This window comes from Falco punctatus (genome assembly GCF_963210335.1).
Source record: "Falco punctatus genome assembly, chromosome: 13".
In the NCBI taxonomy this organism is placed as follows: Eukaryota; Metazoa; Chordata; class Aves; order Falconiformes; family Falconidae; genus Falco; species Falco punctatus.
Genome location: NC_137593.1, coordinates 28,179,722 through 28,204,582, shown reverse-complemented (window position 1 = coordinate 28,204,582; position 24,861 = coordinate 28,179,722). Strand labels below are relative to the sequence as shown.

Below are 24,861 nucleotides of genomic sequence, written 5' to 3'. Positions count from 1 at the left end.
CAAAGAAATCTTTGTGCGAAGAAAATGTCAGGACATCTGCCTGCCTATCTAACCTCAGCTGTGAGTGAGAGTCCCCACTTGCACTCCTGGTTTTCTTTTCCACTGTGTGTTTTCTGCTGGGTTTAGTTTGGTTTGCTTTGTTTTGCATTTCCCTGGCTGCAGTGATCCACCTGATTGGGGAGCATCCCTGCTGCTCTTCACTTCTTTAGCATCATGCAGCATGGCATGAGCACGTGGCAGTGCCAATGGGCACTGGGCTCATGCCGTGTTCCCTGCAATGTGGCCCAGTTTGGTGTCATCAAGAAAAGGACAGTACTCTAACAAGGGGTATACAAGCAGTTGCTTTATCTAGGGAAGAAATCTATAAAACAACAAGGGAAAAAAAACTGAGCAAAATTTCTTTTCTGGGCAACACCCTGATGGAGCTGGTATCATTGGAGTTGCTTCTCTCCTCCCCTCCCCTCCCCTCCCCTCCCCTCCCCTCCCCTCCCCTCCCCTCCCCTCCCCTCCCCTCCAGCTCATCACCTGTGATAACCCAAGGTGAATCTTCATGGCTCTTCCATGCCCACCATGCATCCTCTGCCATGTGGCTCGCTGCAGCTCACAGCACACAAAGAACAACTTCCCATGGCAAATGCTGGCTCAAAATGTCCAGTCTGAAATAAAAATGCTTTGCTTGTATCTCCATTCTTTGTTTGTCACGGTATGAGTGCCATGTTTCTCTTAGCACAAGGCTCTCAGCTGTTTTTGGAGTTTCCCAAACTTAGGGGAAGTTTTCACCCCACCCTCCTCGTACCACCTGGACTTGGTGTTGAGTTTGTGAAGCTCACCACAATGGCTCAAAAGCACCTCAGGCATGAAAACATGGCAAAATGAATGTAAGAGTGATTCTTGCACTTGTCGGCAGGTGAATACCTGCAGGAGCAGCCAGAGCTGGGTCTGGCAGGGTTTGGTCAGCAGTCGGCAGAATGGGTGTGATGTAGACTTTAGCGCTGGGCAGGGCGCCTGCTTTGGCACTGAGCTTGCCACGTAGTCACGGCGAAACAGCTCTGCTTTCTGCCCTTTTCCTACCTGTTTGCTCTTTTGGGCAGAAACATATTTCCCCATTGATCTTGGGCCGTGCCAGCACCAGCGCCCAGCCCAGGGCTGCTGCATGCAGGCGGCGAGGGCAGAGGTGCGTGAGTCCAGGCAGGTTTCCTATCACCCCTCTCCCATGAGCATGCGACCTCCACTGGTAATTTTTTACAGTTAAGAAGCTCATCTCTTTCTCTTGGTTACCAATACCAGTGCTCTGAAAGGGGGGAAAACACCCCTCCCTTGTTTATCAAAACCGGTGTTTGTTAAGGTCGACACTCACCAAAAAGAACAAAAGCTGTTAAATTAAGCATGATGTAACACATCTGGCAATAGCACTGTAAGCAATGAATAACACAAGCCAGGTATATTTCTTAAACTTGAATGATCAAAATAGAAGAAATCCTTTTCAAGGTATGCAGCTACAGCCGTATGGGTGGGTAAGAGCACACAGCTGAATGTGCACATACCAGGGCCATGGGGATTTGTGGAATCGGGGGGATGGGGGTCCTGCGTGTTTGTGAGCAGTTATCTGGAAGGCGTTTTTTCTGTTCAGTGAAATTAAATTAAATCACCCCGTTCTGCTCAACCCTAGCTGGTCTTCCTGTTCCCTAGCATTAAACCCACGTGCAAGTGTTAGAAATAGGGAATGGCAGAAGTCTGAACCGGAGGTGGAGTGCGGTGGAAAAGAGAAGAGAAACGGAGCAATGCCTGTTTTTCCTGATGCATCTTCCAAAATTTTATACTTTTGAGGGACTGAGATCATAAATGCACTGCCACAAATGTACAAAATACAGAGAGAATTAGGAAGATGGACTTAATTTACACAGATGAGCATTATCAGTGGAGTCTGGTTTATATGGCCGCGTTTACAGGGCAAAAAAAATCATCCTTTGCGTTGGAGTTCCCACCAGTCCGAGAAGGAAGGGAGGAAGGAGACAGCAGCTCTGGCTTCTTATGCTGTCCAAAGCGCCCGCAGGCCATGTTCCTCCTAGAGCAGAAAATGAGACATATTCTATCGCCCTTGGGAGTGCTGGCAAAGAGGAGGAAAGCTGCTTTCTCCCCTTCCTGACTGTGTTTTGGACTGTTTAAAGCACAAAAGCCCCACACGGAGTGCCAGGCTGTGCCCGGTGCGGGGGGCTGCTCCCAGCCTGTCGGATGCGAAGCCCAGGGAGCACTGCTGGGTCTCCAAAAGCTCCAGGCGCCGTCCCGCGCTGTGTTATTGCTTGTGTGCGTGATGATGGCAGAGCAGAAATCACTGCTTCGGCGACCACACAGCATTTATCCTCCTTGGTGCGATCCACAGTGGCTGGCCAGGGAGGACCCACCCCCCCTGTGCTGTCTGGGAGAGCTCCAATATTGGGGTATTCCCCAAAAGAGGGGTGGCTGGAGCCCAGGAGCAGCCTGGCGAGGATCAGAGAGGCTGCTGCCCGTTTCTGGTCTTGTGGCACCATCCAGTGGCTGCTGGCAGAGGGCTGTCACTTCCCTGTCACCACCGCGTGTCCCCTTGCATCCTGGCTCCCCGGGGCCCTGGGAACAGAGGTGGTTCCCGAGCATCAGTGGTGGCTCCGCCAGGTCCGCCAGGGAGCTGGTCTGCGGGTCACTGCTGTCACCTGCCAACTGGAGAGGAGCACAGAGAGGCTGAGAGGGAGCAGTGGGGCTAGACCCACCCCCCACATTTGGACCCTGTGCCCCCCCTGCTACAAATCCACAGGGATTTCTTCTCCAGCAGGATGATGCAAAAATCAGGGCAAGGAGGGTCAAACAGGGCTGCATCAGGGCATCACACAGGAGACCCTGTCTCTATTTCTGTGGCTTGCAATCAGCCCATAAACCTCATGCTTCACTGCTGGTTTTTTGGTTTGGGTTCTGTTGTGTTGTTTTGTTGGGGTTTTTTCTTTTGTGTGTGTGTTGCTTTTTTTAAAAAAAAAAACTTTACCAGTTGAAGGCCTAGAATTTCATTATCACGGCAATAAGGAAAAAAAAAAATCCCAGTATTTGTGCTAGGCCTTCCTTGGGTAAAATCTTTTTAATTTTTTTTTCTCTGAAAAAGCAATTTGATTCTAACACTGCCACCACTTTAATTACATCAGCTCTCCCTCATAAATTGAGGTTATGTTTAAGTCCCATTTTAGTAATTTAATAATTTTGCCATTGCATCACTCCAATTATCTCTGGATTTGTTCCAGAGACCTTTTCTCAATTTGATTCTCTGGCTCTTATTGTTTCGATCCCAATTGCATGAATACTGATTTCCACCCCCCCACCCCCCACCCCCCCCCCCAAAGAGAGGGAACGGACAAACATCACGGGAAGGACAGATGGCTGCAAGTGGGTGAAGGGGCCAAAGGCCAAGTCTCCGCTGCTGGAGGTTTGAACTCCCTGTGCACACTGTGCCCTGTGTGCACTACTGATGGGTGGGAGCTGAGAAGTGGGTATGAGATGCCTTTTTTTCTGAAATAGAAATTATGTCAGAAAACATCCCTGTGGCCATCTGCACAAGATATCTGGAGTTTCTTGGTGGGGTGCTGGGTTTGGGTGATGCTGAGCTCACAGCTGGGAACAGTTTCAGCCTGCTGGGGGTTGGGGGGGTGGGGATGTCTCTGTGCCACTACACCCAGGTGTCTCTTCAGGAGCCTCACCATCATGGATGTGGCTGTCCCTGAGCAGGGCAGAGCAGGGAGCTCCAAGGCACGGTGATGGCTCAGCTGGGTGTGAAGGGAGGAGAACTCCAGGCAGTCTAGGGCAAGCTGGTTTCTTAATAGCTTAAATTCACTAGCACTCTCTGGACCCATCCCAACGGAGCTGTTTCAGCAAGCAAACATTTTGTGCATAGGATGTACCACGGGGGTTTCCCTCCCCGAGCAAGCACTGGGTGGATAACACTCCGGTGTATGCAAGGATGCTGGAGGAAATCTCCATCTACACATGCAGCCCAGGCTAGTGGTGTACGACACAGCACCAACACCTCACTTTTGGCCTGGGACACACCACAGCCACATGTAGTACCTGCTGCTGTCTTCAACTAATGCATAGGTAAGAAATGCCTCCTGCTTTCCCCCACCTCTCAGAGGGGCCATGGGGCAATTCCTACATCATGCCTGGACACATTGGGCTTTACAGCACATAGCCAAAAGTAAAAACAAGCTTTTCTCCTGTGTTTGACAGCCCTTTGGGTCCTGTGGGGTCCGCTGCATCCTCTAGACTGTCTTCTTTCCCTCTGCACAAAAAGAGGGCTGCAGGATTTATTGCACCCTAGGAAAATACCCTGGCAGGGTCAGGCACACAAGTTGCCAAGGGATAAAGCCACCAGCGCCCCATTGCCTGGCTGGGTATGGGGGGCAGTGGGATAAGACACGTCCCACTTCAGCCCCAGGAAGAAGGTGACAAAGCGATGCTGACGGTGCTAACCAGGACCATCCCCACCCCCTCAAGAACAGGCAGTACCTGAAGCGGGTCTGACCCGTGGGAGCCAGTCTCATCCCCCAGCACCCCTGCGGAGAGCGCTGGCTCTTGCTTAGGGTTGAGCCTCATGGGGAACAGGGGAGGCTGCTTCCCTCCCAGCATCACTTCTGAGCTGGTGCACAGAGCTGGGTCAGGCGTGGGGCTGCTTTGGTGTCCCTTTCCCCACTCCTGAAGTAGATGCAGGGAAGCCTTGCAACACTCTGGGCTGCGATCCAGCCCTGAGCAGGGCAGCCCACGGTGAAGTCCCATGTTCCCCATGGACATGGACAGGTCCATCACACCCACCAACAGCAAACACCTTGCTGCTAGCATGTCCAACAGATACTCATATCCATACCTTGGCTGTGTTTCACACCCATAACTGGACCTGGCTTTCTCTTGCTCCTGGAGCAAACAAGTAACTCCTTTCCACAACCTGCTCTCAGTCACAGATGAGCTTTTTTTCTTCTCTGCTGCCGCCTCACACCCTCTCTACGCTGTCTCTTCTCTGCATGGTCTGCACAGTTTCCACAAGCTTTCATTTTACATCTTTACTACTTCTGTTCCAAAACCCCAGGAGAACTCCTTCATCCCCTTGCAGAGGTTCTGGGAGGGAAAGAAGGAGCCGAACACCAGTGGGAACTGCCCTGTGTTTGTCTCCAGCAACCACATGGTGGGTAGCAGCCCTCAGGTCTGACTTTGCTGAGTTGTTTGGGTCACCAATATGGGCAGGGGGACCCCAGAAACCCCCTTTTCCAAACAAACCCCTCTGGGGTGCCCCATTACCCACCACTCGGCAGTTTCCAAAGGTGCTGGTGTTTGGGCAGCACTCAGCATGCTTGGGGCCAGCTTGTGGCTGAGGCTCTTGGGCATTGCCCACCTGCCTGCAGATGAAAGGAGGTGATGGGACTCACCTCCACTGTGGGACAAGTCGTCAATGGGGGCTGCTGGCTTTGGAGGTCCGCAGGGTGCCCCAGGGAGTCCCTGGGGGGCTGTGGGTGGAGCGGGCTCTGCTCTGAGGAGTGGGCTGGGGGGTCACCACGGCTCCAGGCTCTGCTGCAGCTGGTATCGCCACGGGCTGTGACCCATGAAGTGACCTGGGGCTCTTCAGGTTGCGAGCTGGAAAGCAAAATGGAGAACAAGGAGAATCACCACCCACCTCCTGGTAGTCCTGTGGGTTGCCCTTGGGGGAGCCACGCACCCCACCTGACATGGGGTTGTATAGAAAAAGGTGGAAAAACAGATTTGGCAGTTCTTGCAAATCCGTATTTCACTCTGCTGGGGCTTTGGGGAACAGCTGATGTTTATTCTTGAACATGTCAGGCCAACCCACATGAGGTCAGTATGCAGAGAGCAATTGCAGAGACCTGCATCACTCTAAGTGCCCCTTCCTCTGCCTTGTTGCCCCACTGGGTAAGGGGACAGCATCCTGTGGCCATCAGTGGGTGGCAACAGGTCCCTACGGACAGTATGCAGAAAGGACAGGAGGTCATTCACCTGGGATGATGGAGAGCTGTCGAGGCAAAGCACTGCTGGGCTTCTTGCATCTCCTGACTTTCCCCATCACTGCTTGAACCAACTCGTCCCTCAGGGGTAGGAGACTGGGAAATTTCTCAGCCTTCTGTTGCTGCTGAAGCCTGACCAGAGCCTGGAGCTTTTTGTAGGTCCGAGTGGAGATTCCTTTTGCAACCTAAAGCAGAGGGCAGCTGAGGAGCCTGACATTGTCCTCCCACAGCACCGGGTGGTGAAACAAGCCCTTGGCAGTACTACTGGTACTCAAGTGCATCCTGCAAGCTCCAAGCCCTGCCCGAACACCAAGCCCCAACACCCATCGTTTCCCCAGCACAATGTATCCCATGCAAACAGCCCACATTTGCACCTCCGGGAAGCAACCACATGAGAAGTCGTTCAGTCACTGTTTTCTCTTCGTGCTTTCGGGACCCAAACCAGAAATGCTGCCTTGCTCAGAAACATGGGTGGATGGAGCAAGGCAGGTTCCGGCAGCTGTGCCCACTGCCTGCCTTTGCATCAGCTCTGCAAGGTGCTAGGTGGTGGTGTTGCATTGCCGGGAGCTCGGGAAGGCTTGCAGGCGGTACTATTTAATATGCTTGGCATGAAAAGGACTTGGACAGTGAAAGTCCCCTTGAAATCCCCGTGACAGGGGCGGCTGTGCCCTCCTTCCCGAGAAGAGAGTGAGCCCTGGATAATTTAGCATATGAAAGGCTGCTTGTGAGAAAGAGATTTGCTGGAGATATACTAATGACCAACCTCAGAGATGGGAGCACCGCAATTTATTCCCTGTGCTACTGTGTGATTTTGCCTCCACCTTCCCATTTGTCTCTCAGAGTGTGATTGCTCCAGATGGTGATTTTTTTTATTGCCTGTTAATGTTTTGATTGCTCCCTCCACAAAAACAAACAAACTAAAAGAAATCAGTCCAGAGCAGCCTTTGTGTCCCTGCACCAGCCCAGGGCTGGCATTGCAAATGCACTGTAAAGACACTTACCCGCTTGACACCCATGCTCTCCAGCTTTTCCTCCAGCACTTCCTCCAGGATAGGGCGAAACTGCTTCAGGAGGTTTGGGTTTCTCTGCAGGGCCTCCAGCAGCCTCTGCTTCCCACCCAGGGTGGCCTCCTTCCTGTCTGGAGTAAAGGTGGGTGCTGGCACCAGTGCAGTGATGTTGGTGTGCCCTGGGGAGGGGGCTGCTGGGGCCCTTCTCCTCCTTGAGGACATGGGTCCCACCGAGCCCAGAGCAAGCAACTGATTGCCCTCAGCAGACTATATCCCTCTACGAAAGGGCACCTTCCTCCTCTAATTTGATTAATTCCTGCCCACAACTTCTTCGAAATCCCACCCACAGCCCAGCAGCTGCCTGGGACAGCTTTCCCAGGTGAAGTGCTGGCATCAGGGCTGGTCATGGGGCTGTCGTACTCTGCACAGCCAGGAGGAGACCGGCGAGGTCACCCCCTCTGCCCCCAGCCCACCACCTCATCACCGGCAGCTCCGGCCAGCACCCCCTCGTCCTCACCACACAACACTCCAAGGCAAACAACACCTTCACCCTGGTGCTCTGGGGACAGGGATGGTCCCAGCTCTGGTACTCACCTGATGACTCTTCATCAGCCACCACTTCGGTCACCTCCTGGGTCACTGCAGGGAAGAAAGGAGCCTGTGAGGGTCGAAGAGGGGCCAGGGCCCCGGCACAGAAGCAAGCACTGATCACCACCTGCTTTTCCTATACGGAAAGTATGGACACACCTGTCCCTTTGGGGATCCAAGGCTGGCCCAGGTGTGGCACCAGACCTTGGAGAACATCCCAAGGGAAACCCTGGGGCACTTGTGCACCAAAGCCACCGGCTGGAGGATGTCAGTGGGCGATCAGCCCCCTGCTGCCCCTCAGGGCTGGGGTCGGCAGTGCTCCCCTTGGGTATTTACTAACAGACATCGCTGCTTTATGGCCTTTTTGTGTTTTCTGAGCAGCAGCCCCTGGCCAGGTGTGCAGCTGCACCGCAGGCATTAGGGAGCTGAGAAGTCCCCGTTTTCTTTCCCTGGCACCTGATTATAGAAAACCCAGACTGTAAAGAAGAAACCACAGCATGCCTCAGCTCCTTATTTTTATGCAAATAACCACTGGCATCATTTCGGAGGAGGCAAGGTCATTCATTTGCTGTGAGTGCTTGATTGAAATCTCATTCCTTTGGGGTATGGCTAGAATGCAAAACCCACCCAAGAGACCAGTTAGTTCTGTGCCAGTGACCAGAGCGGCAGTCTGTGCTGTTGCAGCAGACCGTTGAGGGACTGGAAGGTGTCCGCTCCACAGCTTTGTGTGAGAGGACATACGACCAGCTCCCTGGAGAGGATTCCACACTTTTGTAGAAGGAGAAAGAGAAGGCGTTGTGGTCTGAAGGCCTGTTAGCCATGAAAAATTTATCTAGATGTGAATTGAATCGCTTTAAAAATGTGATCATTACCTTCAGGTTTGCTTGCAGAGAGCAGCTTGATCTGTAAAGAAATAGATGGGGCATCATTCAAAAATCATTTCTTTATCTGTAATTTTGGGTTATTTTTCCTCTGCCTGCAGAGTGTTATTATTAAATGCAATTCAAAAAAGGAGCAGAAAATAGCAAGAGCCTAAAGTGGGCACATACACTCCCCAAGAGCTCTTTCCCTTGAGCAGCCCATACCTGTGAGGGGTCAGCTTAGGGGCTTTCCATAACACGATCACTAGCACATCCTGTTATACCCCACGGGCTATTTATGGATCTGACAACAAGTGAAAGATGCTCCAAACTGTAATGCAAAGTGTTGCTCTGGTGATCTACACCCCAGTGGGCATGATTCCTGCCAATGATATTCATGTAGTGCTTCATGTTTAATGAGAGCGAAAAAGAGCCAAATGTAGCAAAGCATTACAGAATGGGCTTGATTTTAAGCTTAGCCTTAATTCAGCAAATATTTTAAGGCTGCTTAGAGTTAAACATCCGCTTAAACCCTCTTGATGAACCAAGGCCTCCTTTTTATTTTTTTAATATCACTTGCTTTCTTCTCCTGGGACTCTGTGACCTTGAGCTGCTCCCCAAGACAGGTGCTGAGGGCATGGTACCTGCTGATGTGCATGGTCCATAACTGCCCACTGGTCCTGAGATGGGGTGGCACAGAATGTCCTCTTCTCTTTCTTCAATTGCAAGGGGTAAAAACAAAACAAGAAGACTTGAACGTGGTGAAAATGTGTTTGGAACCACCTCTTCCCTTCACCAGCAAGGACAGATTTCTGGATTTTTGTTATTGAGATGTCCTCCAAAAGGCAGATCTGGCCTTGCAGAAGATATATGGCCAGCTTCAAAGGCTGCCGGTGGGAAGCTCATGTCTGCTTGTCAGCTGTGATAGGACACAGCTTTGGTTGCTGCATTCTTTTTATTCTTTCCCCTTGTGATAATGTGGTAACTATACTCTGTTGCCTGAGGCTTTGAAGTCAGGCCAAGGTTGATTTGAAGTGTGTAGGCCCGCTCTTTCCACCTACCACTTGCTGGGCTGATCTGCAGAGAGGGCATCCCTGATTCTTCTGAAGAGACCGTAAAGGAAACAAGCCCTTTTCTGGGTGAGGTGCCTGTTAGCTGCCAAGGACATCTAGCACCTACCTGGACCTCCTGTGCCTGGTTGTCCCTCCTTAGGTTCTTCAACTCCTGCCTCTGCTCTGCCCTCTGCCAAATTAAACACATAAGCGTTTCCTTCCTCAGGCTGTGGGCTTCTTGTGGGTATGGGCACCTGATCTCATCCGTGTTCAGAGAAATTAACCTTCCCTTTGGGTCCAGAAGGATGGTTGGCACTGTAATTCGAGTGCTGTTCCCAACTCTCTCTATGCTCAGAGGTACCATGCATGGTATAGCCTTCTTCAGATGTCTCTAGATGTTAAGAAGGAGGCTGATGCACAGGTAAATAAACTTCTTTTGTTTATTTAAGTGCTTTTCCATATGGTGAGCTTCTGCAGTGCTCTGGTGAATTGAGTTTCCCTGAAGTAAGCAGGACCATGACATGCCCTCCGCCACCCTCCAGGTCCCATTTCTGGACTCAGGCTGTCAGCGCTCTACACCAGCAAGAGCCCTGAGCAGAACCTGAGCTGAGACCAGACATCCACAAAGCAGATGCAGGCAGAGGTGCATGGATGTGGGTGCATCTCCATCCAAATGCACCTCCTGGGATGCGCAGTAGGGGTAAGGACATGGGTACCACACTGCTCACCTGCGCTGTCATCCTCTCTTGCTTGCCCTGCTGCTCTGCCCGGCTTGGTGCCTGCCACCGTGCCTCCTCAGTGTCATCGTCCTGCAGGGTCCCCAAGTTGGACTTCGCTGCCTCTCTGGCCTGAAGTTCCTGCAGTTTCTGGAGTGGGGAAAAGAAGGAGCTGTGTGGCCCACAGGAGGTCCTGCTTTCCTCCTGGGGAGCCCAACCTTCACCAGCCACTGCTTCCAACCCCAAAATACTTGTGTGCCCCCAGGAGCAAAGGCATGGCCTCTTTGAGCTGTGAACCTGTGATGCCACCTGGACCAGGTGAAGCAGCAAGCTTGGACATCCCCTTCCCTGCTTTGAGGAGCATGTGGGGTGCTTGCTCACCGCCTCCATGGCACTGCTTCTGCTCGCCACATCCTTGAACGCTTCGAGGAAGATCTGCCTCAGGCCATCTATCTCTTCATGCATCTTCATCCTCTCCTCCTCTTTCCATCTTTCCAAATCTCTCCTGCCCTCCTCTTGTTGCTGGCGAGCTCTCTCTGTTTCCTAAAGGGAGTGGAAAAATGGAGGCAGGAGCTGTCTTGGCTGCAGAGCAGAAGTACCAAAGGCTGGGCCTTCTGCCCTGGCACTGGTGGCATAAGCACCAATGCTCTCGTCACACCCGCCGCTGCTCAGAGCCTGCCTGCACACTGTGGGGAGGCTGAGGCAGCACAGCTTCCCAGGCAGGCATGCTTATAGAATCCTTATTTCCACGTGACATTTACCATGGGAATTTCTGGGGGCAAATCTTCCAAAGCAAGAGATGCAAGCCCCACCATGAAATATTTTTCAATGCCTTTTCCACTTGTGCTTTAAAAACTTTCTGCATTTCATCACTCCTCCTCCCTCATTTTTTTTACAAATGGGTAGTTGTGCCCTCACCCCGTACCTGCTCCCTGCGCAGCTTCTCCGCTTCCCTCTCTGCTTCCAGCTGTTGCTGCGTCTCCCGCAGTTTCGCCTTCAGCTCCTCTACCTTGTCCTCCATTTGCTCCATCTGCTTCATCTTTTGCCTCTCTGCAAAGCTCAGGGAAACAAGAGGTGCTGTGAGCAAGGGTGTGATCTGCCAGCTCCTACTGGGATTTTGCTTTGGGCTGGGTGGAAAAGCCTAATAAAGCATTGACCAAAACCCCTGTAGGGGCTCAAAGTGAAGAAGTAGGTAGCTGAGCTGCAGGAAAAAACATGACAAATGTGGCCATGTGGCTTCTGATATTTATTTATTATTTTTGCAGACTTGGAGAGATTTGCGGCTCATGAGGCAGCATAACTTTGCATCGGGCTTGTTCTCTCCAGCAGCCAAAGAGCGCTGCTTGGGTGTTTCAGGCTGCACTGGGGAAGGTGCCTTTGGAGCAAAGCTCAACCTGTTGCATTGCATCAGCCCTGGGCTGGGGTTCCAGCCTGCCAGCAACAGCAAAAGCAGCTTTTTTATGTGCCAGGTTCAAGTGGCAGGTGCAGGTGAAGCTGTAACGAGGCTCTGTGGCTTTCACACAGCACATCACACCTGCAGCTTCCAAAGTGTTTTGCAAAGAAACATCAATTCCTTGACAAAAAAGGGGCATGGGGAAGGTGAGCCCCTCTCCCACTCCAGTAAAACACTCTCCCACACTCCCCAGCATAGCTCCATCCCCACAGTCCTGTGGAATCTTTGGGTGGAGAAGATCCCTAGGGAAACTGAGGCACAGAGGTGAGCTGTAAAGGCACATGCAGTCTTGTATTCGACTGCGTGTCCTACCTGTGCTGGAGGGAAAGGCAGCAAGCAGAAAGCCTTCAGTCAGTATTCACAGAAATGCAGCAGAAGAAAAGAAGTTACAGGAAGTTGTCTTTAACCTCCTATGGTCACTCTAGTTTCCGACATCTACATCGAATGGAGGAAAACCTGCCTGGGGAAGTGGAGGGAGAAGTTGTCCCAGTGCTCACCCGCCTCGGTGGCCTCTGCGTGCCGGCGCTGCACGTGGGCTTGCAGGAAGGAGTTGTTCATGAAGGCTTTACCGCAGAGGTGGCACTGGAGAGGAGGGAAAAGTCAGCGTAGGGACTGGGATCTGCAGAAAGGGGCACCCCCCGTGCCCCCTGCAAGGCAGGCAAAGCTTTGCTGCTTTAAAGCAAAAGGAGAGACCTCAAGAGAGATGGCTGTTGTGTTGGCAGCGCGTAGACGGAGGGCATTGGGAGTTTCTTCTGTCTGAAACCAAAGAAGAAGGCAGAAGCCAAGGTGGTGCAAGGATACTGGTTGGGGAAAAAATGCTGCCTTCCCCAACAGAGCAGTGCAATAAGGGAAGCAAAGCACCAGTGAGGTCTTTGCGGTCTACGCTTGCAGGGATGACTGGGCTGAATGAATCTAAATCATCTGGTTTGGTTGGCTTTTACTTTCCAGGAGTAAGTTAGTAGGTTGATTTGGTGATGGGGAAAAAGCAGACGAAAAAGGCACATCCAGCAGGCTTCCTGCTGAAAGGGTGGGAAAAGCTCGGTCGGGGGAAAAAGCAAAATCACCACCAAATCCAGGAGCATCCAGAAATCTTTCACTGGTCTGGAGGATGCTTAAAGTCTCCCTGGCATAAGATATGCCCCAGAACACAGGGATCTCCTGAGATCTCCCCAGAAGGCCTTTTACAGACCCCCTCTCGCACACTCTGTGCAGCTCTACCTGTAGTTGGCATGTCCCAAAAAAGGGAGCTTCCCTCTGGGCTGGCAAGGACTTGGAATCTCCATGAAGGTGATGAACCAGTGCAAGGGAAAGCAGCAGGGCTGGCCAGCACCTTTTCTAGGGCCAAGATGTAAGCATAGCGGGCTTCAAAGGCAGCATGCAACAAAGAGCGTCCTGCATGGGGATGCTCTTTACACCCCTTACACCTTCCCGTCACGCACCTTGCAATGGGTGTTGGGGCCAGCTTGCAGGAAGAGCTGCTGCATGGCAATCAGCTTCTTCCACCTCCTGCTCTCCTCCTTTGCACCCCGGAGCTGCGCTGCCTGCTCTGCTGCCTGCTGTTGGATGCAAGCCAGCTCGGCGTGGGCATCTCGCAGGCACTGGGTGTGCATGGCCAGGCTGGTCCCGAGGCACTCCTGGCAGTGCAGCAGGTACTCGATGCTCAGCTGGGCCATCCTGAGGACCTTCAGCAGGACGGGGTCCGCCGGCTGCCCGCAGTGGGGACACCGCTCCCCATCCAGGTTGCAGAAGGTGACGCCAGAGATGTGCTCCTGGAGTGTGGCCACGTCCACCTCCCGGGCCACCTGCTCCACGTCGATGGCACTGAAGCGACGCCAGTCAACACTGACCCGGCGGGGCTGGAAGTGGAAGGGGGGAATGTCCACCGGGATGGTGAGTCCTGGGGATGCCCCCAGTATCCCTGTAGCCCCAGGCATGGGCTGGTGCAGTGAGTGGTAAAAGTCTGCAGAAAAGTGCTGAAAGGCAAAAGGGATGTGTTAGGGCTGACCCCACAGCCACCCTCCAGCTCCACTGCCGCCCCTGCAAGCCCCCACACACTGTGGGCACCGAGCAGTGGGACAGAGCTGAGCTTATGTGGCAGCAAAAACCCTTCCCTTTTCCCTCCCCATCCAGAACTGCTGCAGTAGATAGCAAATTCTGGGGGGAAAAAAAAAAATCTACAAAAAAATCTGCCAGGTTGTTCACCATCTGTTTTCAGTAAGGGAGACGTCTAAAAGTGTTGCATTGGAACCCTTTGCAATGACCCATTCTGAAAGGACCTGTAAATCCCCGCTGAGTGTGCGTGGTTTAGGGGAACAGAACTGGCCTGTTTGGGGAACAAGATGCAGGGAACACTGGACAGGCTTTAATACCACAGCAGTCCGCTGCCTTCCACGGTTCCCTGCTCTGATCTAAACCTAGAGCACTTCCAAAGTAGTTTGCTTGTTTTCCTAGCTGTGTCCTAAATTAAACAAAAATAGTTAAAATGCATAGTTTTAGATCTGTGAAATAAATTATACTGTTCTTAGTCCCTAGCTAGGGATTTGCTGCTGCCTCTCTGCTACACCCACCTGCCACCTTTAAGATACTTAATTTTTTGAAAATGCTCTTTGCTGAAAGGCCACTTACCATTTTTCTGGATGCAGATAGGGCCCCCCCACAGGCTGAGGGCCCCGGGATACGGAGCAGAGCAGGTGGAGAGATGTTGGTGTGTTTTTGGTGTGTTGGTGTGTTGCTGGGTGTGCTGTGTAACGTGAGTCCGAGCCAGCCCGGTGCCAGGCACACACCTGTGCCTCCTGCACAGCCTGCACCTACTTCTGTGCTCCCAAGACGAGGACAAACATGGTCAGGCAACCCAGGGAACCGCTGAATAACTGCCTGCATGGTGCAAGAAAGCCAAGCTTTCCTACGCTTTCCTCTACTAACTCAGAGGAAGAGGGGGCAGTGATTATCACTGCCTGTCTGCAGCAGAAACAGTGCCCAAATCAGGTTTGTGGCCCTAATTTCAGTCTTCAAAATGTTGTTCACAAGTGGGTGCCCTGGAGCCTCCAAGGCTCCCATTTGTGTTTCTCCAAGGCTCAGCCCTACCTGGCACACGGGGTGACAGTGGTACGGGCAGGGCAGAGCAAGGGCAAGGGGCTGCCAGGCTGAGCCAGCCCTGCACGCAGGGTTTTCCAACCAAGTGCCTAGCAGGGACACTTTTCATGGTGCCTGCATGTGCGCTGGGATGAAACGATCCTGTTCTCTTGTTTTTTCTGTTGCTGGAGCAACCACAGGGTTTCCCAGGTGTTACGTGGGGTTGCACAGGGTGGAGTCTGTTAACGCTGATACTGCAGCCGGTGATGTCTGCAAGCCCACGAACATTTTCCATCTCACGGGACTGGTTTTCTACCCCTACCCTGGGTTCCCACTGCTTTCACTGCCAGGATTGCTTTATCTGCACAGTGCTTCCCGTGCCCTCGCAAGGCTGGTTTGCACTTGGTCCAGCTCAGCAGCATTCAAACCTATTGCAAACTCTGCAAAATCCTCTCTTGCGCTCAGAGACAGAGGGTCTCCTCCTGCCCTGAGTAAGCCCCTTCACATCTCTGTCTTGCTCTAGTCTGCTCAGTCAGCTCATTAGGCACCTAAATAGCTTTTTGCCTGTAGTCCCATCTCCCACCGGGGTCTTTCCCTGTTGCAAGTAAATACTAGGGGTCAATAACTGCTCTGAACCACTTTGGATCAAGCTGGGTGGCTCTTTTACGCACTTTTTAGCTCTACACCAATTTTACCTGACCCTCTCTTCTTTCTCACCCTTCTCTTGCTTACTTCCCTTCCTCAGTATGGCAGGAGACAGTAAAGCCTTGATTCAGGGCTGTAGCTAACCTGGGAAGCCGTCGCACGCTGCTGCAGACAAGGCACCAAAGCCTCGGGAACAGCTGTGGATCAGCGTGCTGTAGTTAACCCTTGTTTCCCTCTGGGGTTTGCTCATTCTTTTCATTTTTGGTGCCTATCTAAAGATAATTGGGTCAGCAAGCCCCTTCCCTTGCAGGCTTGTATGGCCAACAAAGATCATTATTGTTGTTACTGCTGTGATATTTATACTGTTAGCAGCGCTGCAGTGTCAAATAATCCAATTCATTGCATCAGGCAAAGTGTAGTGTACATATATATGGATATGGATATATATATCTCTATACGTGCCTGTGTATATACAGGTGTAGCTACAGCCTGACTCATAGCTGCATATTATATAGACCTGTTGGGTAATGGTGCATGGTCCCTGCCTGTGAGGTTTTGTTGCATACATTAATCATTCCTAAAGAGGAAGGGTTTGCAGGACCACGAATTAAAAATCCCTTAACAATCTACTACATACGCCAGGGGTAGGCTGTGTTGCATAACCTCGTTAATATTAACAAAGTCTTCATGCACCAAAGCCAGCTGTGCTTCATCCAGCCGTCGGTGCCGACCTGCTGCTTAGCAGCACGGCTGTGATTGCCCCGTCACCTGCTTCAGGAGTGCCTGCGGGTGCTGCAGCCTGCTGGGTTGTCCTCTCTGTTTCTCACAAAATGCTATATATAAGGTCTCAGACAGTGCAAGCATGGCTTCAGTGGGATGTTGGCATGGCAAAACCCTGGGAGTCCAGCTCTGAGGGTTTATTTCTTCTCTTTACTTCCTACTTGTATTTGCCCAGGACAGGTCCTCAGTTGGTGTAAAGCAGTAAAAGTATTTTGGCTTCCATGCCGTAATGTAATGCAATGTCAGCTGGTGTGATGGAGCTGCTGGCAAAAGCTGTCTTCATCACCCACAAGGGAAATGTTGGTATTCCTGCACTAGGGCTGAGATATGGACTGCTGGGCAATGAAGACATCGGCCTCGATGGGTGCAGATCCATTACAGAGGTAGCAGCTAGTATCACTCAGCAGAGCTTATTGCTGAAGGTGGTCACCTGCAGCATTTCCACTCCACTGTGAAAAACCCATTTCCACTAAAGTATTGGTAGAGCTGGGTCCCGGAAAGTGTGATGGGCTTTCATTTTCCAGTCTGGAAGACAGTGTCTTTGCTGTCCCAGCGCATGGCTGCTGGGCCAGGCTGTTGCACAGTCCTCTTCTCTGCAACCCTGAGCCTTTGGCAGGGAAATTTCTCCTCCTTTCCTTCTCTTTCACCCTTTCCCACTGTCACTCTGGGGCCCTCCTCACTTTCCTGAATTCTTCAAGGGCTTCTTTGCTCCCTGCAAAGTCTAAGGCTGCCTCAGGTGCCAGCGTCCCTCTGCTCCCTGCCCACCTGGGAGCCTGCAAGCTGTGGGAGATGCCTTATCATGAAGCAGAGAGGTGTCAGGAACTCTGCTCACCAACTGCTCGAGCAGCTTCCCCACCTCCTCCGGACCCTTCCCAAAAGCAGCCATCACCTCCCTCGCTTTCTCAGCTTCTCTCCTCTTGCCCAAACGTAAGGTTCTGGGACTCACTCACATGGGGTGGGCACAGGAGAACCCCCCTCCCCGCGTGAGACCTTTGGCGAGGCTGGCTGTGCTTGCTGCTATCAGCCCTACTTTGCTAGAAGTCCTGATGGTGCAGGCAGGCAGGAGAGAGAAGTGAGACAGGGTTGGACTCCATCTGCAGCACTGCTGCTACATAACACGGCAAAGCCTCGGAAATGTTTCTTGCCTGAGCTCATCTGCAAAGGCAGCTGGAGCGGGTCAAGTCTCTGCCCGTCCCCCTGCCCCGTCCCTCCCTTCCACGGACACAGCCACTGCCCGGAGAGGGGAGCCGGGAGAGCCGAGCCAGAGAAAAAGGCAAATACTCACTTGTTGGCAGAGACAGATAAACTGAAGAGGTGGGACAGGATGAGGATGGGAGCTGATCGATGAACGTGGGCGGTGGGAGGCAGCTGGGAGCAGCTGGGGGCCGCCTGAAGCCGTGGGGGAAGCAGGGAGGACTTTCTGGGCTGTAACCCTACGCTCCTCCCTGCATCCCCTCAGCCCAGGAAAGTCAAAGTCATGGAGGAAAAACCACAGGCAGGCGAAACCCGCTGGAACGCAGCAGGGAGCCAACCAGCCAACCTAAACCAGCGCGGATGGCACTGGGGCGTGAACCTGACGGCCCCGGGCTGAGCTGTGAGAGCCTCACGCGAGGGAAGGGAACAGCAAAACACTCCCCCACCCCACGTTGCTCCTCTGAGAAGCCGCAGTGCCCAGTTACGGGGGGGGGGGGGGGGGGGGGGGGGGAGGGGGGGAGGAGGCCGGAAGGAGACACGACCCCCACGTCTGAACACAGCACAAAGCCCACGTAAAGCCTGCGTGCAGAGGGCTTCCTTCTCCCGATTAATCCTGCTGCTATTTCTAGCCGCAGAAACGGGGCTGCTGATTACAGCATGCTCATTAGCTGCTGTGTTTACAGAAGATAGCGTGGGCAGAGGGCAAACATTCGATTACGGGCCACCGATATCCACCCCTGCCTTTCTGCTCCCAAGTTAAAAACAGCTGTTTGGACAGATTTAAAATTAAGATTTGCAAGCTGGGCTTCTTTTCAGGGGGGTTGGGTGGATTGGCATTACCCTGGGAAAAAGGTAAATGCAAGGGGATGTGTTGCTTTCCGGAGAAAAACCTGTTGGGGTTAAACAGGGATTTTCACACGGCTGGACAGAGCTGCGGCACCTCATTTCCAGGGCAGTGACGTACGGAATTAGACTCCATAACTCGAAAGTTATAAAGTAGGTATGTTTATTGCGCGCAGATGCACAGGGGATCGCTCCTCCACAAGTGTGCATGCCCGAAGTGACGAACCATCTCACATTTATACAATAAAACAAATGAATATTCAATTAACGCCTATACATATTCGTTACCTAAACCTTACTCTCGCTTCGTATGTTAATTAGCATGTCAGTCCTTTGCCTGGAATGTGGTGGTCTTGCAGGTTTGTAGGTGATTCATGTCCTTGTGACCATCTGATCTTCTCCAGCAAGAAGACTTAGCACTCCCTTCCTCTAGATAACATTGGAACGTCTCTCATCCTTTTCTCATCCTTTTATAAATAGCCCCGTTGTTAGAGGAGGAAGGGTAGGTGTCTCCTCAAAGCTGTGTGACTATGTGACCATACACCACACTCATGACCAGTCACCATACCCCCATTCCTTGAGCAGACATATACAATCACAATCGATGTCCATTGTCCCTATTTCACACTATTTCTCCATATCAGCAGCTGAACTGCATTTATTTCGAAGGGATTTGGGAGCCCAGCAGAGCCATCCTTATCCTTTCTCGGTGCCTCAGCATCTCCTTCCCAGGGGCAGATGTGACTCTGCAGCCAGAGCCGACCACAGGGGGTGGCACAGCGCGGTCCCTTCCGAGGAGAAGCCAATGTAAAGGTGTGGGAGCACAAACATTTGAAAAATGTAACTCATTTTCCAGAGGCGCACAGGGGAAAGCAAGCAAGCTCAGAGGAGTGGTGGTTTATTAACCGTTTTATTTTCCCTGGCACAGGTAAGGTCCCTCTCAAAAACGTAGGGTGTAAAGTTTGTGTGAGAAAAACACAGATTAATGAAGAGACAGTTTGGGCTTCTTTTCATTAGCAATTACTGTCATCCATCCTTTGCTATACATTCGCATTACACTTGCCTCAGAGGCTTCAGCACTGTCCAAAGCCCATTTTGTTTGCAACTCTTCTGGCATGGGTAGCTGCCAATAGCGCCAAGAGGTGCAGAGACAAAATTCCCCCCAGGAGGCCCCACATCTCTTTAGGAACTTTTCCCTTGGAAAAGCTCCCTAGTAAGGCCTGTAAGTCCATTTGATGCAGGAAGGTTTGGTTCAGGAGCAGCTATAAGGAAACAGAACTGAGGCAAAGGTGTCCTTAGCATCGTGGGAGGCTACACCCGATGGACAGCCACCACAATGTTGCACAAGCCTCTTATCCTCCCAAAGGAGTGGGGATGGTGGTTATCAAAACGTCTGTCTTTCTCCTACAAAGCCAGCTGCTGACACGAGTGGTGATTGTGTTTTGGCCCCAGGACGGGGAGGGCTGGAAAGATCACCCCCCTCCTCCTTACACCATGTCATGCAGCGTCCTCAGAGTATGTGAAATCTTTCAGCTTTGCATTTTGGATCAGGTCCTTGTAGGTGGTGGGGCAGTAGGCTTTGTACAGTTTTTCAGCCAGCGTGTTGCTGCCCGCGACCACAGTTTTCCGGTTGCGGTTCATGAAGTTCCACAAGTGCAGCGCATAGGAGTGGTTGAAATTGGGGCTTTTGTCCCACACCTCATAGTACCGGCCCCAGGCTGGGTATGGTATGGGGTAGAAACGCTGGGGATTGAGGAAGGAAATATTCTGGCAGCTGTGGTCCTCGCTGCCTTTGAAATCCGTGAGATTGCAGATGGTTTTGAGCATCCTTGTCATTAAAAAGGGCCCCTGGTTCCCCCAGATGTACCCATTGTACTTGAGAACAAAGTTCTCCATGCAGTCCCAAATAAATTTGTGGTGGGCTGGGAAGCCAAAGATCCCGTTGCTGGAGAACCGTGACTTCTGTGCTGCTAGGAAGCTTTCCTCAGGGATGGGCCTGATGGAGATGACATCGGTGTCCATGTAGATACCTCCATACTTCCAAATGAGCGCCAGTCTGCTGGCATCAGAGCTGACATGGACCCAGTTCTTCTCCTGCTCCGGGACCACCTGCAGAGTCAGAAAGGTGAGACAGTGATGCCACCGGCAGAGAACGGACCACATCCATCCATTGGGCTGCAAATGGCACCATAAAACTGCACCTGCACACCTGCAAATGTCACTGATCGCCTTTTCTTCCTCCCTCCAGCTATTGAATTTTATTGGAGCAAGATAAGGGAGCAGTGCAGAGCAATGCTTCGTTAATACAAATGAGTGCAGGAACATTTCACGGGTGTTTTGATGGAACCTACAATGTTAAATCAATGATACCATGAATCATTGCCTGCTATTTCTGTCGGACACAACCAACTTAACACACTCCCTGATCACTCCGAGCTCTCTGAAACAGGCTGGAGAGTTTTCATTTGAACCGTTGGTATTTGGAGTAAGTTTTTGCAGGGAGAAGGAAGAATTTGGAAGAAGAATGCCTGCCCTGCACAGAGATGGAGCCAAATTAATTTGACAAAAGCTACTTCACAAGCTGTTTGCCAGGAACTTCTTTCCAGGGTGGAGCTCACAAGGTCCCACCTTAGTTTTGCACATTGCTATTACAAAAACTGAAATCTCTCCCACTTCATATCTACTGGGGGCTCTGTCAGTGCATGGCAGCATTGACAAGCACTCAGGCAGCACATTTTGTTCAACCAGCTTCTGTTGAGAAAGATTATTAAGTGATGTTTTATCAAAACACGTATGCAATCTATTTTTACCAACGTTTTGTTTGCCAAAAAATCTGATTCTCCAGATAGGAGGAAAAATGCTGATAAATGTGTTCAACAAACAGATAGATGACCACACTGCAAAATATGGCCAAAATTCATCTATTCTGAACTAAAAAATAAAAGTGACTGATTTTGCATAGTCAGTCCTGCATTCCTCCTTTCATTCTAAGCTTACTTCAGACTCTTCCCCCCTCTATTTATAACTATTTTCCCATTTCGCGATTTTTCGCCCTATTATAATGATTACCTCGTTGTACCACTGGAACAGAGGGGTCTCCTGAAAGACAGCTTCCATCTGGAGAGGAAAAATGAAGACATTCTTCATAGAAGACAAAAGCGAGAAGGCTGCATAGCTGGAATTCAAGTCCAATGCTGTGTCGTTTGCAAGTCCCTTCATGAAAAGGATGATGGGCCGGTCCTCATAAATCCTGGCGGCAGATTCCACGGAGCAGGACACCAGTGGGGGTGGCTCCAGGCGCTCTGTCGTCTCCAGAAAAATGATGCTTTTGCCGAGGTTCAAGACCTGCTCAGGTGTCAAGAAGTGCTTGGGCATAGGCATAGGGGAGAAGGACCAGCTGGACAGCAGTGAGATCTCGTACAAAATGCCCGAGATAAAGAAGAAGCAGAGGCATATCTGCATTTTCTTCAACATTCTTGCTTCCCTGGCCTTTGGGGTCATGCCTCAGACATGGATGCTAAGGAGAGACAAGGAACAGCAAAAATACATGCCAGTGTTATTACTTAGCAGGACTGGGAAATGGTAGGACATGGCTTTGGACAGCGTAGCATGAAGGCAGTTTGGTGAAGCTCATGCCTTTCCCCAAGGACAAGTGTGGTGAGATGCCTCACAGTACAGAGGGCTCTGCCCTGTGGGGTGAAGTGCTGGGGTCCCACCTCCTCACCCCCAGCCAGGCAGGGAGGGCCAGGAGAAGTCTTGGAGGAGGGACATGCAGCTATGTCTCATGGCACAGCTATGCAGTCATTGGGTTGGCAGAGAGGGAAGGACCAAGGAAGAGAACGGGGAGAGCAAGGTGAGAAGGATCACCTCACCCCATGCCAAGGCAAGGACCCTCAAGCCCATCCCTGGGGCAGGCTGGTGTAGCAGCCTTCCCAATCCCTGCAGCATCATGCCAACTGCTCGTCTACTTGCAGGAGAAGTCCAGGGGATCAGAGGAGCAAAATGTGCAGTGGAATTAGGTGACCAAGGGGACTGTAAGTGTCAGTGAAGGGAACATCATGATTACAGTTTGGGATGTGTTGGCCAAAGCTAAAACATTGGCACATAGGCACCAAAGTCTTTTTCCCAGTCTGACCCTTCTGCTCACACTTCAACCCTGAAGGCCATGAGGGACTCCCTAAAGGGATGGGGCTGCAGAAGACCCAGAGAGAGGCAGATGCAAGGATAGAAAGCAGATGGTTTTGTACAAGCAAGGAACTAGGACGTACCTGGATTATAGTTCTGACAAATCCACATTTCTATCTTGCTTGTTTGCCGTCATGGTGGCAATCATGCTCCCTTAAAGCCCAGCTCCCCAGTGAAGACACCCAAAATGTCTAGACCATGCAAAGGGATTTCTGAAGGCAGGAGACTGGTACACGGAGGAAAACTGGCTCTGCTGCAAGCTGAATCTCAGTCTCAGAAACAGTTTTGGGCCAATGGGATCCACCTAAAAGGACAAAAAAGGGAGAGGCTTTTGGTGAGACCCATCTCATGCCTACATCAGCCTGGCCTAGCTCCTCGTTCCTGGTCTCACCTCAACACAAGCCTGTACAGCACTGGAGAGTTCCTGCCAGTGAGAGGCAGGATTGAATCTTATCAGCATTGCACTGTTTGACAGACTCGTGACGCAAGGAAATTCCCTCCTGAAACGCCACCCGGCTGCCTCTGAGCAGCCCACATTTGCTCTGCAGAGATCATGAGCTAGGGTCCAACAGAGGGGAGACACTCTGAATGACAACCAAATGTCCAGGTGACCCCTGGAAGTGTTTAAAGCTTGTTTAATTAAAGGGAATGGGAGGAAACACAGCTCTGTGTGCTCAGATAATTAATGAGATGCATTACCATGTCACCCAGCCAGAATATAGATAAGTCTGCAGCACAGCAAACCCCGTGGAAATTCCCCTGCAAGCGCTGAGCACGTGCTTGAAGCTGTGGCAGCTCCTGAACCATTTCTCGGAGCTAGATCTCATCAAATTAAATATTAAAGCAATGACTGTTCCCATCAGCACAGCTTTCCATGCTGCATAGCAGATTTTCTTCTTTGCCGTTGCTACTGCACAGTTTCTCATTGCCCCCTGGGTCCCCACAACAGCATGGGAGAAGATGCCAGGGTGAAGCAGGTGACAGTGCTACAGCCACCGAGCACCAGTGTGGCTGTGGGTACGATCTGCTGGACAAAGCAGCCTACAGAGGAGGGGATGCTGCTGTGTTAGTATTACTGTTTTTCCTGTCATTTTCCCACTTTCTCTCCTTGCCCCAGCACTCTGCAGAGGAGCCCCCGCTGTGAGAGGCAGCACCCTGTGCAGGGCCCTCCCTGCGGATATTGGATTTGGACAGAAGACGGGGAACAAAGAGCAAATAGAAGGAGTTTGGAAATGACCTGTCCCCCAGCCTGCCGATAAGGCAGCCGATGCTGCAGAGTGCCGCAGCCCCCGCGACGTTCAGGTGCAGCATGAATGCCTTCTGCTGAGCCCAGCATGACAAGCCTCAGGAAACACCAGCAGCAGTGAGATTAAAATAAACTCCATTACCTGAACTACAAAATTTCCTTCCGTGTTCCCCTTCTGCCTCTTTCTCAGACACATGCTTCTGACTTACTCCAGCCATTTGAAAATAAAACAGAAAGGAAAACTTGCCCCCCAGCAGCTCCCTCGCCAGTCCTTGGCCAGATTATCAGACTTATTTTTTCCCCCCCCAGTCCCAGCTCTGACCTAAATTGCTGCTGATTCTGTGCTGCTGCTCCGGTGCAGTCCAGGGATGGGAGCTCCCTCTCTCCCTTCTTTGCAATTCTTAAATCTTGATGCCACTCTCTTGGCAATGTTTGCTTGAAGCAGAAAACCCAGGCTTTGCTTTGATTAGAAATGGGACCATCAGGACATTCCCATTACCGGATTAATATTTCTTCTTTGATGGCCTAAAGATCCGACGTCTCAGGTCTTTATGAGCAGCCTAGCAAAGCTGTGCTCTCAATAGTTGTTCAAATTTAAAATAGTCTGGGAGGCATTTTATTTGCAAATTGTGGGGAGAGAATAAGTAGACACTCCAACAGATACTGGCTCTGTGTACGACATTGTGAAGAGGAACACGAATCTTCATCGTCTCATTCTGGGAAATTGTTTTGCTTGGTTGGTTTTCCAAAACCCCTATGTGGCGAGTTATGAATTCTCATCACATTTGACCTGGAGGCTGCTGTTATCAAAATGTTCACTTCCCTGCTCAAGTTAAAAGGACTGCAGAACTGAATGTTAAAAATAAATCCCAGCCATTGAATAGATTACCCTGCTGAGTGGGTTGCTTTTCTGGATGCAGCAGACGGCATGCTGGCTTGATGGCCCATCTTGTAAAGATATTTCTTTTCTCGGGGCAATTTCAGTATTTCAAGTGCAGGATGAAAACGGGTGGGAGACTACAAGAGAGATTACTACGAATGTCAGCACACTACAGTGCTGTTACTGCTGTGTGATAATTCCTCCGAGGTGTCTGTGAGACACGTGCAGCAGGAAGGTACAGCAGGATTTTTCAGTAAATGCCACTGAAAGGAGTAAATCAGCCCACTGTGGTGCTTCCAGCCGCGCGCACCCCCAGC

At 51.4% G+C, this 24,861-nt stretch overlaps 2 protein-coding genes across 2 annotated transcripts; both read right to left on the bottom strand.

Moving 5' to 3' along the window:
* Window positions 1-1,929: 1,929 nt before the first annotated feature.
* DZIP1L (DAZ interacting zinc finger protein 1 like) lies at window positions 1,930-17,562 on the bottom strand (the record flags this gene model as incomplete). The annotated part of the gene is given in 23 exon segments (XM_080408978.1): window positions 1,930-2,065; window positions 3,575-3,602; window positions 3,605-3,644; window positions 3,646-3,736; window positions 5,433-5,452; window positions 5,456-5,637; window positions 6,016-6,208; window positions 7,025-7,161; window positions 7,625-7,669; window positions 8,491-8,521; window positions 9,059-9,121; window positions 9,123-9,188; window positions 10,247-10,396; window positions 10,628-10,789; window positions 11,172-11,296; window positions 12,197-12,281; window positions 13,139-13,672; window positions 14,325-14,420; window positions 14,423-14,503; window positions 14,505-14,587; window positions 14,590-14,635; window positions 14,637-14,709; window positions 14,711-17,562. Coding segments are annotated over 23 exon segments (2,823 nt in total). The 5' UTR covers window positions 15,067-17,562.
* An 86-nt stretch (window positions 17,563-17,648) lies between these two features.
* Window positions 17,649-23,860, bottom strand: A4GNT (alpha-1,4-N-acetylglucosaminyltransferase; the record flags this gene model as incomplete). The annotated part of the gene is given in 6 exon segments (XM_080408977.1): window positions 17,649-20,342; window positions 21,303-21,714; window positions 21,716-21,750; window positions 22,502-22,531; window positions 22,535-22,609; window positions 23,807-23,860. Coding segments are annotated over 6 exon segments (1,218 nt in total). The 3' UTR covers window positions 17,649-19,730.
* Window positions 23,861-24,861: the final 1,001 nt, after the last annotated feature.